Raw genomic sequence first — 15,988 nt, forward strand, 5'->3', positions numbered from 1 at the left:
TTAAGGCAGAAAAGGCTTGTAGGAAAGAGGACTCTTTCTAGTCGTTCCCTTCACTAGGTGGAGAGAGCAAGAAGACCCCTCCCCAAACAAGGTCTCTTCATTCTGAAGTGCCTCCCCACTCCCCAGGGCTCCCACACGCCCAGCTTCCTCTTACTCAGCACCCCTACCACTGCTGATCTTTCTGGTTCATTCTCCCACTGTGGTAGCTCTCAGCAGGGGTTGTGCCTGACTCAACAAATGATGCATTTTCAAAGGGTAATCCTACAGGGGTAGTAAAGCTTCATCCAACTATTGAATAGTAAGGTTTCAAGGGTAGTATGCTTAACCCAACTGTTTAAATAGAACTGAACTACCCATTTTAAATAAACTTAAAACGTAATGAAAGATCATGGATTTGACCAAACAAGGACTTACTTGAACCCATCTTCCTCTTTTAAAATCACAGTAGAGAATAAGTGCACATGTAGAGAAATTTCCCCAGTTAAATACCTATTGACACGAATGCACTAAAAAATGCCAAGACACCAACCACTATGAATATGTTAGGCCTTGGTGAACACGGACCGTGCCACCGGCTTAGGATGTTGTAGCTTAATGTTGACATCTGGCAAGACAAGCTTATGATCTGAATCATGTTTCTTTTTTATGTAATTCTGGCTCAGGAATCCGATACAGAGCAGCTGAGAAATAAATTATGTTGCCGAGGTTGAAGATGAGGCACAGAAGTATGGCTCCAGCTATCTGAGGGAAAGACAGGGGCCTGGAGTTGGCCAGGAGCCATTCCCTCCTCAGAGTCTTGTCCAGAAGTATGGCTTCCATCTGCAGGTGCGTGGCCAGGATCACACACACATGGAAGAGCTGGTGACTGTGACCTACGGCAAACACAGAAAAGGCTGCCGGGATCAGCAATAAAAAATGAACTGGGGGTGGGGGGGGTCACCTGAGTGGCTCAGTCGGTTAAACGTCTGACTTCAGCTCAAGTCATGATCTCACAGTTCATGAGTTCAAGCCCCGTGTTGGGCTCTGTGTTGACACCTCAGAGCCTAGAGCCTGCTTCAGAATCTATGTCTTCCTCTCTCTCTTCTCCTTCCCTACTCACACTCTATCTCCTTCTCAGAAATAAATAAACATTAAAAAAAATTTTTTTTTAATGAAAAGGGGTCCCTGGGTGGCTCAGTCGGTTAAGCGTCTGACTCTTGATTTCAGCTCAGATTATGATCTCACAGTTTGTGAGTTCAAGCCCCACAGTGCACTGACAGTGCGGAGCCTTCTTGGGATTCTATCTCCCTCTCACTTTCTGCTCCTCCTGAGTCTTTCTCTCAAAATAAATAAACTTTTTTTTTTTTAAAGAATGGACTGCTGATAGTATACCATGGTGTGTAGGCTAAAAACATTATGCTGGGCAAAAGAAGCCAGACACAAGGGACCACATATTGTCAGATTCCATTTATGTCAAATGTCCAGAAAAGGTAAATCCACAGACACAAAGTAGGTTAGTGATTTCTCCAGGCAGTGGGTAGGAATCAGGATTGGGCAGGAGGGATATCACTGGGGTGAAGATCGCGTTCTAAAACTCATTTATGGTGATGCTGATTCAACTTGGTAGGTTAACTAAAAATATCACCTAATTGTAGACTGGAAATCAGAGAATTATAGGATATGTAAAATATACCTCAATACATTTATTTGTTTGTTTTTGAAATGTTTGTTTGTTTGTTTTTGAGAGAGAGAGAGCACAAGCAGGGAAGGGGCAGAGAGAGAGGGAGGGAGAGAATCCCAAGCAGGTTCCACACTGACAGCAAGGGGCTCAAAATCACGAGAGGTGAAATCATGGCCTGAGCCGAAACAGAGATTCTGATGCTCAACCGACTGAGCCCCCCAGGTGCCCCATCATTTTTTTTTTTAATGCAGTGTGAGAAACATTAAAAGGCCCACATACATTGTTTTCAAACAACTTGTCGACCAGTCCTATTTTGCACATGAAGCCTGGCATCGTGTCCTACCCAAGTTCACCTCTTCAGAACCTGCACTCACCAGCTCCAACTCTGATTCGAGGGCCGACGGAGAAGCCAACCGGACTCTCTGGTGGCCATTTACAAGGCAGTCCTCTCCCTGCTGCTGGTTAATCCCAGATGGGTCCCCCCAGGGGCTCTTCCTCCCTGATGACTTACAGGGCCCTGGCTTGTCAGCCATGTGTCCACGGAGAGGAGGACCCAGCGAGGGGGGTGGCAGTGGGCAGGGACACGCTGGGTTGGTGGTGATGAGGAAACGAGTTGCCCAGGGCCCAGGACTGTGTGCTGACGACCCTCAGAAATCAGGACATGAGAAAGCAGTAGAGACAACGTGTGTCATGGGCTGAGTTGTGTCTCCCCTCCCCCAGTTCCAAATGTTGAAGTCCCAACGCCCAGTACCCCAGAACATGACCATGCCTGGAGACAGGATCTGTTGGGGTTTTTTTTAAGTTTATATATTTATTTTGAGAGAGAGAAAGAGAGAGATTGAGAGAGAGAGCCTTAAGCACAAAGCCCAACATGGGGCTTGATCCCAGGAACTGTGAGATCATGACCTGAGCCAAAATCAAGAGTCAGATGCTGAACCGACTGAGCCGCCCAGGCGCCCCTGAAGACAGGGTCTTTTAAAAAGACAATTAAGTTAACAAGAGGTCACTAGGGTGGACCGACTGTGACTGGTGTCCCTTTTTTTTTTTTAACGTTTATTTTTATTTTTGAGAAAGCACAAGCCGGGAAGGGGCAGAGAGAGGGCGAAAGAGAATCTAAAGTGGGTCCCATGTTGACAGCTGTGAGCCTGATGTGGGGCTTGAACTCACAAACTGCGAGATCATGACCTGACACTCAACTGACTGAGCCACCCAGGTGGCTGGTGCCCTGCTAAGTGGGGAGGTTAGGAGCTGGGCATGCACGCACACAGAGGACAGGCCGCATGAGGAGAGACCGGGAAGATGGCCGTCTGCAAGCCAGGGAGAGAGGCCTCAGGAGAGACCAACGCAGCCCACACCTTGGTCTCAGCCTCCAAAATTATGAGAAGCTGCATTTCTGTTGTTTAAGCCACTCAGTACGTGATTCTTTGTTACGGCAGACCTAACAAACAGGTACGACACAAGAGGTAAAAAAGGATTCTCTTTCATTAAAAAAGAGAGAGAGAGATGGGGGCGCCTGGGTGCCTCAGCTGGTTACGCGTCCGACTTCGGTTCAGGTCATGATCTCACGGTTCATGGGTTTGAGCCCCCGTTGGGCTCTGTGCTGACAGCTCAGAGCCTGGAGGCTGCTTTGGATTCTGTGTCGCCCTCTCTCTGCCCCTCTCCCACTCGCATTGTGTCTCTCTGTGCTCTCTCTCTCTCTCTCTCTCTCTCTCAAAAATAAATCAACATTTCAAAAAGAGCCCTCTCAGGTGGGTGGCCGGTGAGCTCCTTAGAGCAGGGAACTGCCTGCACCCCAGGCTGTGTCCCACAGGAAGAAGGTGTGCCTCAGGGTCCCTCCCCTGCCTCACTCAGGCTATACTAAGGGGCCATGTATGATTTCCAGATCCATGCATGATGCAGCCAAGGGGCTTCTTGTCCGGCTGAGAGCCCTGCTCTCCAAGGACATGTGTCCAGGCAGAGAGGTGACTAGCTGAGCTCACCGAGGCTCAGACCAATCTTCAATAGGGCAAGAGATTTAAAAAAAAAAAAAAAAAAAGCTGGAAAACGCCATGAGCCCGGGAGGTAGCTGAAATGCAGCTACAATCAGAAAAGTGATTCCAGCAAGCTGGCCGGACAGGAATGCGGAGGGACTTCCCACGGGCCGGGCTAACCGCTCGGCACTCTGCCCCGCGTCCGAGAGGGAACCCCACAGCTGGCGGACCCCATCATGCAGGACGGATCGTTTTCCAAACCTGTTGTTAATGGTCCGTCATCAACTGTCATCTGGCAAATGTCCCCCGGTAGGGGTGTCTTTCTGTTCTGTCCCCTTAGGCCCAAGAGAGTGGGATTAAAAGTGAGTAAATCAAGTGTTATTGAGACACCGGGGAGGTGGTATGACAAAACCAGGGCTATTTTTCCTGCAGCCGCCCGACTTCATACACAATCACCGATACTTCGTCTGGGGGCGGGGGAGGGGGGCAGCGAGGTGGACAGGGTTCCTGTAGACAAGTTCCAACTCCCTGGCCCTCTCGTCTCCCTGCTTTTGAAATTTGAAATTTGCCGCCCACGCGTTTTGGTCACTGGCTTCCCTTCTGGGGACAGAACTGAAGTTAAGGGAGATGAAGCTCTCGTCAGAGCCAATACACCAAACCTGGCCCGCGTGCCTTAGGGGGGAGGGGATGGAAAACTCAACTGGACAAAAGGGGCTTCAGGAGAAGCAGGGTCCCCACCCACCACTTAAGGATAAGGGCTGACCCTTGAGGTCCCGGGACAGCGTATCTGAGGATCTGTCATCCCAAGGCCTCACCAGAAGCGGCCCAAGGTCCCTCTGCCCCGCTTCCCTAGACAGAGAGGGAAGGCGCTCTCCCAGCGGGCGGAAGTCCTGTGGCTCCGATGGCCTCTCTAACGCCAGTGAGCTCAGGTCCCCCTGGAGGGCCACCGGCACGCCCCGAGCTCAAGGATGTGTGGGGGCCTGAGAACCTCGCTCCACCAAGACACCCAGCCCCACTGCAGCCGCCTGAATGAGACGGACACTCTCCCGTCTGTTAGCCTCAGCCACTGTCACTCTGTCTGTCTTGTTCCTCTCCAGAGCAGCCCTTAATGTCCGTTTCATCCTGGGATTTCCTGGTCGGGGTAATAACGAGGGACTCCCTAGGCCCCCGAGCCCGTAGGAATGCCTTAGAATCCTGGATGCACCTGCTCTCCGTCCTCCCCTCCTCCCTGGCCATTGCGGGCTGCGTACATGCTGGCCCCGAGACCTTACGGTGTCACTCCCTCGCCCTGCTCCTAGGGAAGCCCCGAGGGAATTGCGCCTCTCCACACCCCTGCTTCCCCTTTGCAGCCACACGCACGGGCATCCTGGTGGCAGGGAACCGATGGGCAACGGGGTCCCCGCACACTCACCGATGTAGTCGAAGCGGCCAGGCGCCAGGCGCTCAGGCAGGTGTGCCGAGTAGAAGAAAGAGGCCAGGAGGGTCATGGCCATGTGCTTCTGGTGGTACAAGACAGCTTCATTCTGCGCACCGTCCCCCGGGAGCGGGAACAGCTGCAGGGATTGAGAGAAACATCAGGTCTCGAGAGCAGGCCCCCTTCCCTCTCATCGCCCGATGGCGCCTCTGCACACACGTGTGGACACCCCAGGCCAAGGCCTTCACCTCCTCGGCTCTGGGGCTTGGAAAGGGAACTCTCAGGGACCATGGGAGCAGGATTCCTATTCTTTTTTTTTTTTTTAATTTGTTTGATGTTTATTTACTTTTGCGAGAGAGAGAGGAAGAGAGAGAGCGTGTGCGCAATTGCAAGCAGGGGAGGGGCAGAGAGAGAAGGAGACCCAGAATCTGAGGCAGGCTCCAGGCTCTGAGCTGTCAGCACAGGGCCTGATGTGGGGCTCAAACCCCACGAACTGTGAGATCATGACCTAAACCAAAGTCAGACGCCTAACGGACTGAGCCACCCCCAGGCGCCCCCATAATTCCTATTCTGATTGTGATCATTTGAGACCCACGGCAACTGTATTTTATTTTATTTTAATTTTTCTCCCCGCAGGGCAGCTGTATTTTAATCCTCCAAATGCTCCTAGAGCCTTTTGGATTATTTAATTACAAAAGAAAAGGAAAGAAATCAAGGAAGGAAAAGAAAGGAACAGAAAAATCCTATTAGATCTATTTGACACTCTCTTGTCTGGGGGGGTACATGGAAGTATAGTAAAAAGTGGTCTCCTCGCCCTTGAACTCACTTCTCACCAGCGCATCCCTGATTTCATGCTCCTAAGGCCTAGAAATCCCTGGAAGGCCTCTGAGTCATCAGAACGTATTAATCACGGCCATTATACTGTTTGAGAGTTAAGTACAGTTTTTGCATTATCGTGATAAATGATGACACCCGCCACCACTTACCTAGGGCACTAAGCCAGCCTTTTATTTGCACCATTACATCAGAGCCTCGACTCTACCAACAACAACCCATTTTGCAGATGAGGAGGCCAGAGGGTGACTTGCAAACCACTAATCACCAGTGAGGTCGGGGTGCGGATCCAGGCAGGCTGATTTCCAGAGCGTGTGTGCTCATCATCCTCACCCCTCGGGATCAGACCCCCTCTGCCCCTCCCCCGCCACTGTCTGACGCAGCCCCGCCCCTGCCCCGCCCCCGTCTGACGCAGCTGGTGCTCATAATAACGCAGACCTGTGCTATGCAAAGTTCTCTCTGTTCTGGTGTCCTGTATGTGTTCTGCGTCCTCAAGGAAGGAGTCAGGGGAACGGGCTGCACCCTCACCTCTAGGTCCCCCGCTCACCTGCCCCCCTCACACAGGTGGCATTGGCTCTGCCTGCCCCTTGGGTCCCTGACTTATGCATCAAACCCCAAGCCGCCCTTGGGAGGGGAACTCCACTCACTGGGTGCAGGCCTTCTGGCAGGCATTGCTGAGCCCTTTGATCTGCTGATTTGAATAATCCCCTCAACCCCTCTGTGCAGGAGAGGACGTTAGCCTCATTGACAGATGAGGAAACTGAGGCTCAGAGAGGTCATATGCATTGCCTAAGGTCACACAGCCAGTGCGCCCTGGGATTTGGACTCAGGTCCATCTGATTGCGGGTGCCTGGACTCTCCCCCTTCTGGCGTCCCTCCTACGCCCTCTTCCTGCATGTGCTCCAATTCCCATCTATCCTTAAGATCTTCATTTATACTTTTTCCTTTGCTGCTAATACGTTAGACGATAATACAGAACAAATGCACTTACCGGACACGTGCCACCAGCCAGTGATCTCATGTAATCTTCCCCACAGTCTGATGAAAGCAGGTGTTATTGCCATGCCCATTTTACAGCGAAGGGAAATCAAGGCATAGAAATGGCACATAACTTGCCCAATGTCTTCCAGTGAGAACATATTAGAGATTTGTCTTCAGAGCCTGCTCCCCTGGTCACTGCACTAAACCCCAGGCTGCCTCCCCTTCCCAGCCCTCCATGATTGCTTCTGAGCCCCCTGTCAGTGCTGGCCATGGATGCATCCCCTGTGGCTTGTCAGGGCCTCCGTTCTCCTGCTGTCTCCTAACTACTAAGGGAGCCCCTGGGTCGTGCCACCCACGTATCTTGCAGGGACCCCGCCCGGTGCTTTGAGCCCCAGGCGCTCAAGAAACAGTAGATTCCCAGGTGTGGCCAACAGGCAGAGAAGCAATTAGATTAGGGGGGCCCTTACCCTGTAGAAGATGGGAAGGGAGTCCCAGGTGTAGGGATAAGCAAAAGCAAGGATGCGAACCAGCTTGCAGAGCCCGGGCTTCTGGATTTCAAGAAACCTACATCAGGGAAGGAAAGGGGGAAGAAACTGGGGTGAACACGGTTCCCGTGAATGACACCCACGCACACACGACAAATAACCGAAGGCAAGTTATCGACAGAAGAGAAGTATTTTTGTACAATCCCCTCCTGAGGCCAGCAGCTCCCGCACCAGCCTCTTCCATTCCGCACCGCCCCCAGCGGGAGCGACTCTGCCTCCCTTGTGAAAAGATCCCCGGGGGAAACCTTTATCTCCTGGGGGCCGCATCATGAGAAGCAATGGTGTCCAAAGAAGCCAGGGGGGAGGTTCTGGGCTGGGAAGGCCCTTCGAGAGGCGAGTTATCTGCCAAAGGGCCTTTTAGAAGTCCAGCAACGACCAGGATGGGGAGATGTGTGGGATGTGGGTGGCCCCCAGCACGGCCCCCCGGGGACGAGCATGACTGTGAAGGAAGAGATGTCAGAGCCACCCAGAGGTGTGCTGTGCGGAAGCCCTTGGTTCAGTGAAGTGTTTAATTACTTTGAGAGATTTCTGGAATGCTTAGTACCACACACACGGACACTGGCCTGGAGAAACTGAGTAAATGTGGCCCTTCCCCCTCTTCTTCAGCCACACCCCGACCCGCCTCCAGTCCCAAGAGGAAGCTGATTTTAAAATGAGTGGTGCTGACTGTGGCAAATATAGGTGGGTCCTCCTGAACAAAAGGCGATGGGGCCCCTGCTGGCCTCGGCCCGGCCTGGGGGGGAGGGAGGCAGCCCAGGGTGTGGGGACTTGGGCAGCACAGATGGCCGGCTGGATACCCGGAGGAGGAGAATCTCCACGCAAGACCACAGCCCCGCGCTGGGGCTCAGGTGAGGGAGTGCTCACGCCCCAGGCCGGGGGACTGTCAAGGCAGAGTGGGAGAGGAAGTCCCGCTTGAGTCCCACTGGGCATCATGGGGGGTGGGGCCCTCCCTCGGTGTCCGCAGGATTGCAGGGCGAGGCCGGAGGTCCCCACAAAGGTGGTGTGCAGAGTCAGAGCACAGCAGGGCTGGGGGGGTGGCCGTTCCGGCAAGGCCAGTAAGGTAGTGGAGTCCCTCTGAGCCCTTCCGGACAGTCCTGCTCCTCTTCACACTCTCTGGGGGGAATGGAGTCTTCTCCCCACTCCTGGTCCCCCAGACCCCCCTGTCCCAGCCCACAAGCCTGCCCTTTCCTCCACCAAACACAATCTGCTGCTCTGCCCGGCCCACGCCCATCTCCCCCCGACCCCCGCCAGATTATTCCTGTCACCACAATCTGGTGCCATCACTTGTCACCTACTGTCCCCCACAGCCTCCAGGGATAAGCTCCAACTTCTCTCAAGCCCATGGCAACATGTCTCTCCTTTCCTGACACTGTCCTACATCAGAGAAGTGCGTGGTGGGCAGAGAAGGAAGAGAAGCTCCAGGAAAAGGAGGGAGAGAAACAAGGGACAGCAATTTACATCCCCACCCTCCACAAACAGGAACCCCAGACGTGGGAGTAAACCGCCAGCCCTGGGACAGGTGAGGAGGCACTGTGCCATGATTTCACATGCAGTTTCTGACCTGGACACCCTGGGTTCGAATCCTGCCTCTGCCCTTCATGATCATGTGACCCTGGCTGGTGACGTAACCTCTGTGCACCTCTGAATCCTCGCATGTGACACAGGGATGACAGCCGTGCCCCCTCACGAGCTTGTTGCAAAGCATCTGATGAGATGATACTTACAAGAGCGCTTACATCACAGAGGAACACTCACTAAATGGAAGCTTTTCATAAAATGTGTGGAGTGGGCTTTGTTCTCTCCCCATCCCCATCTTATAGCTAGGCTGTAAGGAAAATGGGAAGAGACAGGTTCTAGGTGATTTGCCTAAAGTCAGATGAGCTGATAAAGGTAAAGCTGGGATTGAAACCCTGGAGATGTTTGGCTTCCGAGTTTCACACCGCCGCCCCTGCGGCAGGTACTACCCAGCCTTCATCCCTGCCTATACCCTCTGCCCCAAGGAGCAAATGGGATGCACGCCCACTGCCCCAACAGCCAGAGCCCATCTCAATAGCATTCACAGTCTCCTGACAAACCCGACCACAAGCCCGCTCCCTTCTGCCCCGTGCACTGTCCTTCCTGGTTCGGAGGGGCTCACCATTAAAGCTCGCTCTTTCTGTGACCACTTACACAGGAAGAAAGCCGGCTCTGGCTGGCGAGGGCCATCCCCCAAACCATGGATTTCCTGTGACTTGAGAAAACATTTCGCCCGGCCTGATAAAGTGCTTTCCCAGGGGCAAACGAACCAGCCTCTCCATCTGCAAAGCCGAGTCTACAGGGGGGAAAAAAGGAGAAAAAGCAGAGCAGAAGAGAGACAGCAACAGAGAGTAAAAGGCAGAAGGGCCAGCAGCCACAGACAGGGGCCTCCCACTACCAAGCTGCAGTCCCACAGTTGGCCACAGGGTGTCACCCCAGCCAGCGATTCCTGGAAGGAGGGACAGGAGAGCCATAGACTCCTCCAAAAATCCCTGGATGCCGGTCTTCAAAGCCCCCACCTGGTCAGACAGACCCTGCAGCGCAGAGTTGAGGCGCCAGTTTACAGGGAGTCAGGCCTCGGCTGCCTAGAACCAGGTTGGCAGGAAACACTGGGTTTTTTGGCAGAAGCCTCTATCAGGAGAGGGTCGATGCAATACCAGTCTGTTCTAAAACCTGATAAATCTTGTTGCAACAAAGCCAACAGGATTTGCAAGCAAATTCTGGAACGGGTGCTTGAAACTAGTGGGCTTTTGGAAACATTCTATTGCAGAGGGTGTGTGTGTGTGTGGTTCCAGCTGTTTTGCTGCGTGGGTGACATCACAGGAATGTGGGCATTGCCACGCACTGGCCCCTGGCCCTAGGGGCACTTGGTCATCTGGCTGAGCCCTCCGACCTCCAGAGGAGTCTGAGAACCACCAAGGCTCCTGTCTCCAGCTCTGACCTCCAAACCCTCTCCTGGGCCTTCTCTGTGCCGCTCTGGGCTGCCATAGGACCAAAGCCGCGGCATGGCTCTCACGGAGCGGCCCACTTCCCACCTGGGATGAAAAGTCACCTCTCTCCCTCACAGCACTGCATAGAGGGCGTTCCGCTGCGCCAGCGTCTGTCCAAAAAGCCGACTGCTGGGTGCCTCGGAGGCGTGGATAAAAAGTACCGACGTATAGCAAACTCTGTGTGACTGATGTTCCTAAGGGAGAGAGGACACCTTTCTGGGCTTCTGGGTGGTCAGCAGGATGAACAAGCGAGGTCCTCGTCACCCCACTTTGCTCCAAGAGCTGCAGAGGGATCACGCATTCTCTCATTTCCCTTCTCAAATGCTACAGAGGAAGAAGGCAGTTTTCTGGAACATTCCTCTGAACTAGATGCCATGATAATAAGGACCAAAAAACCAGTCAGGGGAGTCCATGATGGAAATTTAGCTTGAAGACACATACTGTAATGGAATGAATGTCATTTAGACCATGATACTCTGGGGTAAGCAATGGAAAGACTAAAAACCACTCGCGAGGTTCGCAGTCTCCTTCTTGCTCAGGGTAGGAGATGGTGGTCCTCTGACTCTCCTGGCCATGCCGTGGACTGATGGAGCAGGAGGCCGAGGCAGGGTGGGCTTGGTGTAGGAGGAAGGCAAGGAGAGAGCTCTTGGAAAAGACTGGGAGCCCTGGCATTGTAGACGCCTGAAGTAGGGCAAGCATTTAAGGAATGTTGAATGGTTGGTTGGTTGGTTGGTTGGTTGGTTGGATGGATGGGTGGATGGGTGGATGGGTGGATGGGTGGATGGGTAGGCAAATGGATGGAAGGATGGATGGATGGATGGATGGATGGATGGACGGACAGATGGACAAGTCGGGGTAGATGGGTAGTGGCTAGATGGGTGGATGGATGGATAGACAGATGCATGGATGGATGGGCAAGTAGCGGGTAGATGGGTAGTGGATGGAGGAGCAGATGGATGGATGGATAGATGCATGGATAGAACATCTAAACCAGAGAGGAACCCAGAAACATCCTCTCAGATGCTCTTGTTTAAGGTTTGGACGCTGAAGCCAGAGGCCATACAGCACGTTTGTGAAATCTGGCACTCCTGGGGGCCCTGGCCCTCTTTTCCGCCTGCTTCTCCTGACGTTAATCGGGGCTGAGTCACCCCTCGCATACAAGTCATCGTTCTTGCTCCTCAGACACTGAAGACCAAGAAGGGAATGGAAACAGGAAAGAGGACCAGGTATCCCACTCTGCCTGTGGCCCCCTTGCTCTGTTTCTATCCCAGCACCGCCCTCCTCCAGTCCTGAAGCGGAGTCCACGGAACTGCCCTCCTACAAAGATCACTGTCCTTCATGAGCACAGGGCCGGTCCTCACAAGGCACACGAGGTACATCAGATCCCGGCCACTGCGGAGACCCTCTCCAGCCACTCTCCTCCTTCCAGCCATGCAGGTGACTTCCAGCGACTCCTTGCTGCCTCCCAGTGCTATCCTCTCTGCCCCCCTCACCGTGTCCAGGCTATTTACTCTGTCCAAAAGGCCCCTCCCCGTCTCCAGCTAATACTCAGTGCTGGTACCACCTTGCAGAACTTGGTGTATCCAAGCAGGTGTCATCTTGCATTCTCGTTATTTGTTTATGTTACATTCTGTAATGCTATGCTCTAAATTCCATTTCCCCTGGCCTTTCAAGGAAATGATGACTCCACCTGGGCTTTGCGGGGGTCTGCAGTCTGTTTCTACCAGTGCACTGGGTGCTCACCAAGGGTAAGGACCGTGCCTTACTCTTCCTGGTATTTCCAGATCTTAGCATGATGCCTGGAGTAGGGCCAGCATTTAAGGAATGTTGAGTGGTTGGTTGGTTGGTTGGATGGATGGATGGATGAATGGGTTGATGGATGGATGGGTAGGTAAACAGATGGGAGGATGGATGGATGGATGGACGGACAGACAGATGGACAAGTAGGGGGAAGATGGGTAGTGGATGGATGAGTGGATGGATGGGTGGATGGACGGATGGACGGATGGAGAGATGGTTGGGTAGGTGGATGGGTGTATGGGTGGGTAGATGGATGGATAGGTGGCGGTTGGGTAGGGGGATGGTGGGTAGGAAGATGGATGGTTGGATGCATGGATGGTTGAATGGTTGGATATATGGACAGATGGAATAGCGACAGTTGTGCCCTGCAAGTAAACAGAAATAATCCATTTCATTGACAAGGGAGAAGCTTCCAAGCACAAGCGTCAAGAGATCCATGGCCAGCCTGCTCTGCCAAATGAGTTTGTCCAAAGGTAACAGGCACGCCACACCCATGCCCAAGCTAGAAGAAAACAATCTATGTTGGTGGCTTATAGGTGATTCAGGAAGCTTTAAAAAAGGGGCGGGGAGGAAACGTTTCAAGAATTTGCATCGGGAGTTCTTAGGAAAGCAGTCCTGAATCGTGAACTCTGGGACAGTTTCTTCGACACTCATGGAAACTTCCATGCCCCCCTCAGCCCACAGTGCTCAACTCCCGCCATCCTACCTTCAAACACCACAGCCACACAGCCTGGCAGGAGCTCGCCAGACAGGACTGTGACTCATCCAGGGGCCAGAGCTAGATGTGTGCGTGCACCTCGCCCTGGGCCCAAGGGCACGCTTCGTCTCCCGTGGGCGATGGCTGGCATCCTTGTTACTTTTCTATGAGTGTTAAGCCTTGTCTCACCCAAGGCAGGGACCCACCCACTCCTCTCCATCACCCATGCAGCCCTCACAGCGCCAGCCTGGCAGAGGCGACACTCCAGAAAGAGCTTCTGAGTCCTTGACAACAGAGTCCTTGAAGAAGTGGGGAGGAGCCATGACATCTGATCGGGTTTCGACCCCAAGGGCAGACCCTATCTCCTCACGGCTTTAGGGGGCCTCTGCACTTCAAGAAGGAGGGAAGAGACATCACCCCCCACTCCCACCCCCAGACTTTTGTCATGGGACGAACAGCCCTAACACTAGGACTGAGCCTAGAAACGAGACTCCCTCTGACTCAAAAGCAGCTCCACGCTTCTAACCCACCTCGGGACTGGCAGCGGGAGGCAGGCTGGGACAAGCATTCCCAATGCTCTTTAAGAATCTAGCCTTCCAGGGGCGCCTGGGTGGCTTAGTCGGTTAAGCGTCCGACTTTCGCTTGGGTCGTGATCTCGCGGTTCGTGGGTTCGAGCCCCGCGTCGGGCTCTGTGCTGACTGCCAGCTCAGAGCCTGGAGCCTGTTTCAGTCTGTGACTCCCTCTGTCTCTGACCCTCCCCTGCTCACGCTGTCTCTCTCTCTCTCCTAGAAATAAATAAAAACATTTGGAAAAAAAAAAAAAAAGAATCTAGCCTTCCATTTTTAAAGAAAACCAGTCTGTCAAGTTGGTGAAACTTGCCTACCTTCTGTCCTGCAAAACCCCAGTGTCATCCAAAGAAATATAGGGCCACCAACAATGTAGAAGAGCCTCCCTCCCCCCCCTTCCCTCCTGGGGAGGGGAGAGCAGATGGCTGCCAGTAAGATCAATCCTCCGAAGCGGTCCAATGCGGCGACTCCAACCGGCTCCCCGGAATCAAGACTGGGGGACGGAAGATCGGGTGCGACGTGCCAGACTCCCGTGAGAGCACCCTGCCACACACACAGCCCCACCGCCCAGCACCCTGGCGCCATCCAGACAGGGCTACCACCCCAGCACCACCACCTGAGAGGTTTCCTAACTAATTTAAGGAAGTGGAAATCTGGGCAGTTTGTTTTTACAAAGAGCTGCATAAACCAGAGCTGTAAGCCACAAAACAAGGTCTCTTGTATTCACACTCCAGTGAGATTTCTCGAGTGAAAGGGAGAAACGAGAGAGAATCAGAGCCAGCGATCTGGGCGTGACTCACAGCCACTGGGTCTCTCCAGGGACGTGAGGGCCACTTGAGTGCCATCTGACAGCTTGACAGCTAGCACGGATGCCTAGAGACAGGCCTGCTCAGTTACTGTTAGCAGACGGCCCATTGCTTGGGCACTGCCTCTGGGCCAGCCCTTCCCGGCCTGCAACCCATACATCCCTCTCCCAAGGAGGGTAGTTGTGTTGGCCCCATTTTACAGATGAGCAAACTGAGGTTCAAGAAGGATACGCAGCCTGCCCTGCAACGGGACAAGCATGAAGCCAAGTGTGGAGTCTGGAGTCGCCTTGAACACCCAGGCTTTATGCCCATGAGGGGGTCCCGTCAGCTGCAGGACATCCACGTGGAACTGAGCCCCAGGCTTCTGAGCGCCCCTTCCCCTGAGCCTCCCCCACCCCTTTGGGGTGCAGCGGCCAGGTACCTGGAGTAGCAGGAGAGGCCAGTGCTGATGATGGCGTTCAGCACAGCCAAGGGTACGTAGTAGTCGTGGAAGGTGCTGCTCACCATGACGTCGGGGACCGAATAGGCAGAGTATGCAATGGCTGAGCCTGGGGAAGGAAAACCAGCCTTGGGCAGGAAGCCAAGATGCAGCACGGCTTGGACCCCTTGGGAAGGCCAACCCCGGCACCTGGCTGGACCCTCATCATCCCCACAGATCATGAGCGTCCTGCCGCCACCCCTCGCTTGTGCCATGGCCCCTTCCAGAATGTCCTCCCTCCTCCTCCCTGCCTCCCCAAATCTGACCCTGGGAATATACTACGAGCCCAGCATTGCTCCTGGGGCTTGACACACATTGACTCCCATAATCTTCACAATCACCCTGTGACATAAATCCTTCAAGTGTCCTCATTTACAGATGATGAAACAGAGACACAGAGAGATTTAGCAATACACCTGGGGGGCACCCAGCTAGAAAGCAGCAGAGCCAAGCTTCAGCCGGAGCCAAGGCACAGTCCCCACGGTTAACCACATGCTGTGTGGTCCATGAGCACACCTCCGTGTGCTCAGACTTGCTCTGAGTGTGCACCTCTCACCTGCCGGTGACGCGAGGTGTCCCTGTGGGAAGGTGGAAGTGGCAGGGAGGGAGGGCCCTTGCTGAGGGGGGGCGGATCGTATCCGTGCGCTGGGGGACTGGCCAGCTCACAGGCGGGTATGAAAGGCTGGCCTTGGCTTCCTTTGTCTTAGGTCTGGGAGTCTGTGGCAGAAGGATTATCTAAGCACCCTTGGGAGACCTGTCTGCTGCAGCTTCTACTTGAAAGAACAGGAGAGGGGCGCCTGGGTGGCTCAGTCGGTTGAGCGTCCGACTTTCGCTTAGGTCATGATCTTGCGGTTCGTGGGTTTGAGCCCCGCGTCGGGCTCTGTGCTGGCTGCCAGCTCAGAGCCTGGAGCCTGTTTCAGAGTCTGTGACTCCCTCTCTCTGACCCTCCCCTGCTCACGCTGTCTCTCTCTCTCTCTCTCTCTCCTAGAAATAAATAAATAAAATAAATAAATAAAAAATAATAAAAAAAGAAAGAACAGGAGAGATCACTGTCCTTTTCAAAGAAGCCAGGTGTGTCCTTTTCAAAGAGGCCTGGCCCAGATGGCCTCCCAGCCACCCTCACAAGGTCTCCTCTGGGAGGGGAAAAGAGTCACGGACAGGTCAGCACAATGCCTCAGGGATCAGCCCTGAGGTCACCTGTTATCCCAACGATACAGAGACCCGTGAAATCC

At 53.7% G+C, this 15,988-nt stretch overlaps 1 protein-coding gene across 1 annotated transcript in view; it reads right to left on the reverse strand.

The window, feature by feature from the left end:
- Nucleotides 1-618: 618 nt before the first annotated feature.
- The window catches only part of PAQR5 (progestin and adipoQ receptor family member 5), a 25,757-nt gene continuing 10,387 nt past the window's right edge, over nucleotides 619-15,988 (reverse strand). The window contains exons 4-7 of the mRNA XM_039219468.1: nucleotides 14,700-14,826; nucleotides 7,327-7,423; nucleotides 5,042-5,183; nucleotides 619-872 (exon numbers count right to left, since the gene is read on the reverse strand). Coding sequence (XP_039075399.1) covers nucleotides 631-872; nucleotides 5,042-5,183; nucleotides 7,327-7,423; nucleotides 14,700-14,826 — 608 coding nt within the window. The 3' untranslated portion in view covers nucleotides 619-630. The remainder of the gene's footprint in view (nucleotides 873-5,041; nucleotides 5,184-7,326; nucleotides 7,424-14,699; nucleotides 14,827-15,988) is intronic.

Source organism: Hyaena hyaena, unplaced genomic scaffold (assembly GCF_003009895.1).
Source record: "Hyaena hyaena isolate Hyena2069 unplaced genomic scaffold, ASM300989v1 scaffold_15, whole genome shotgun sequence".
Lineage (NCBI taxonomy): Eukaryota > Metazoa > Chordata > Mammalia > Carnivora > Hyaenidae > Hyaena > Hyaena hyaena.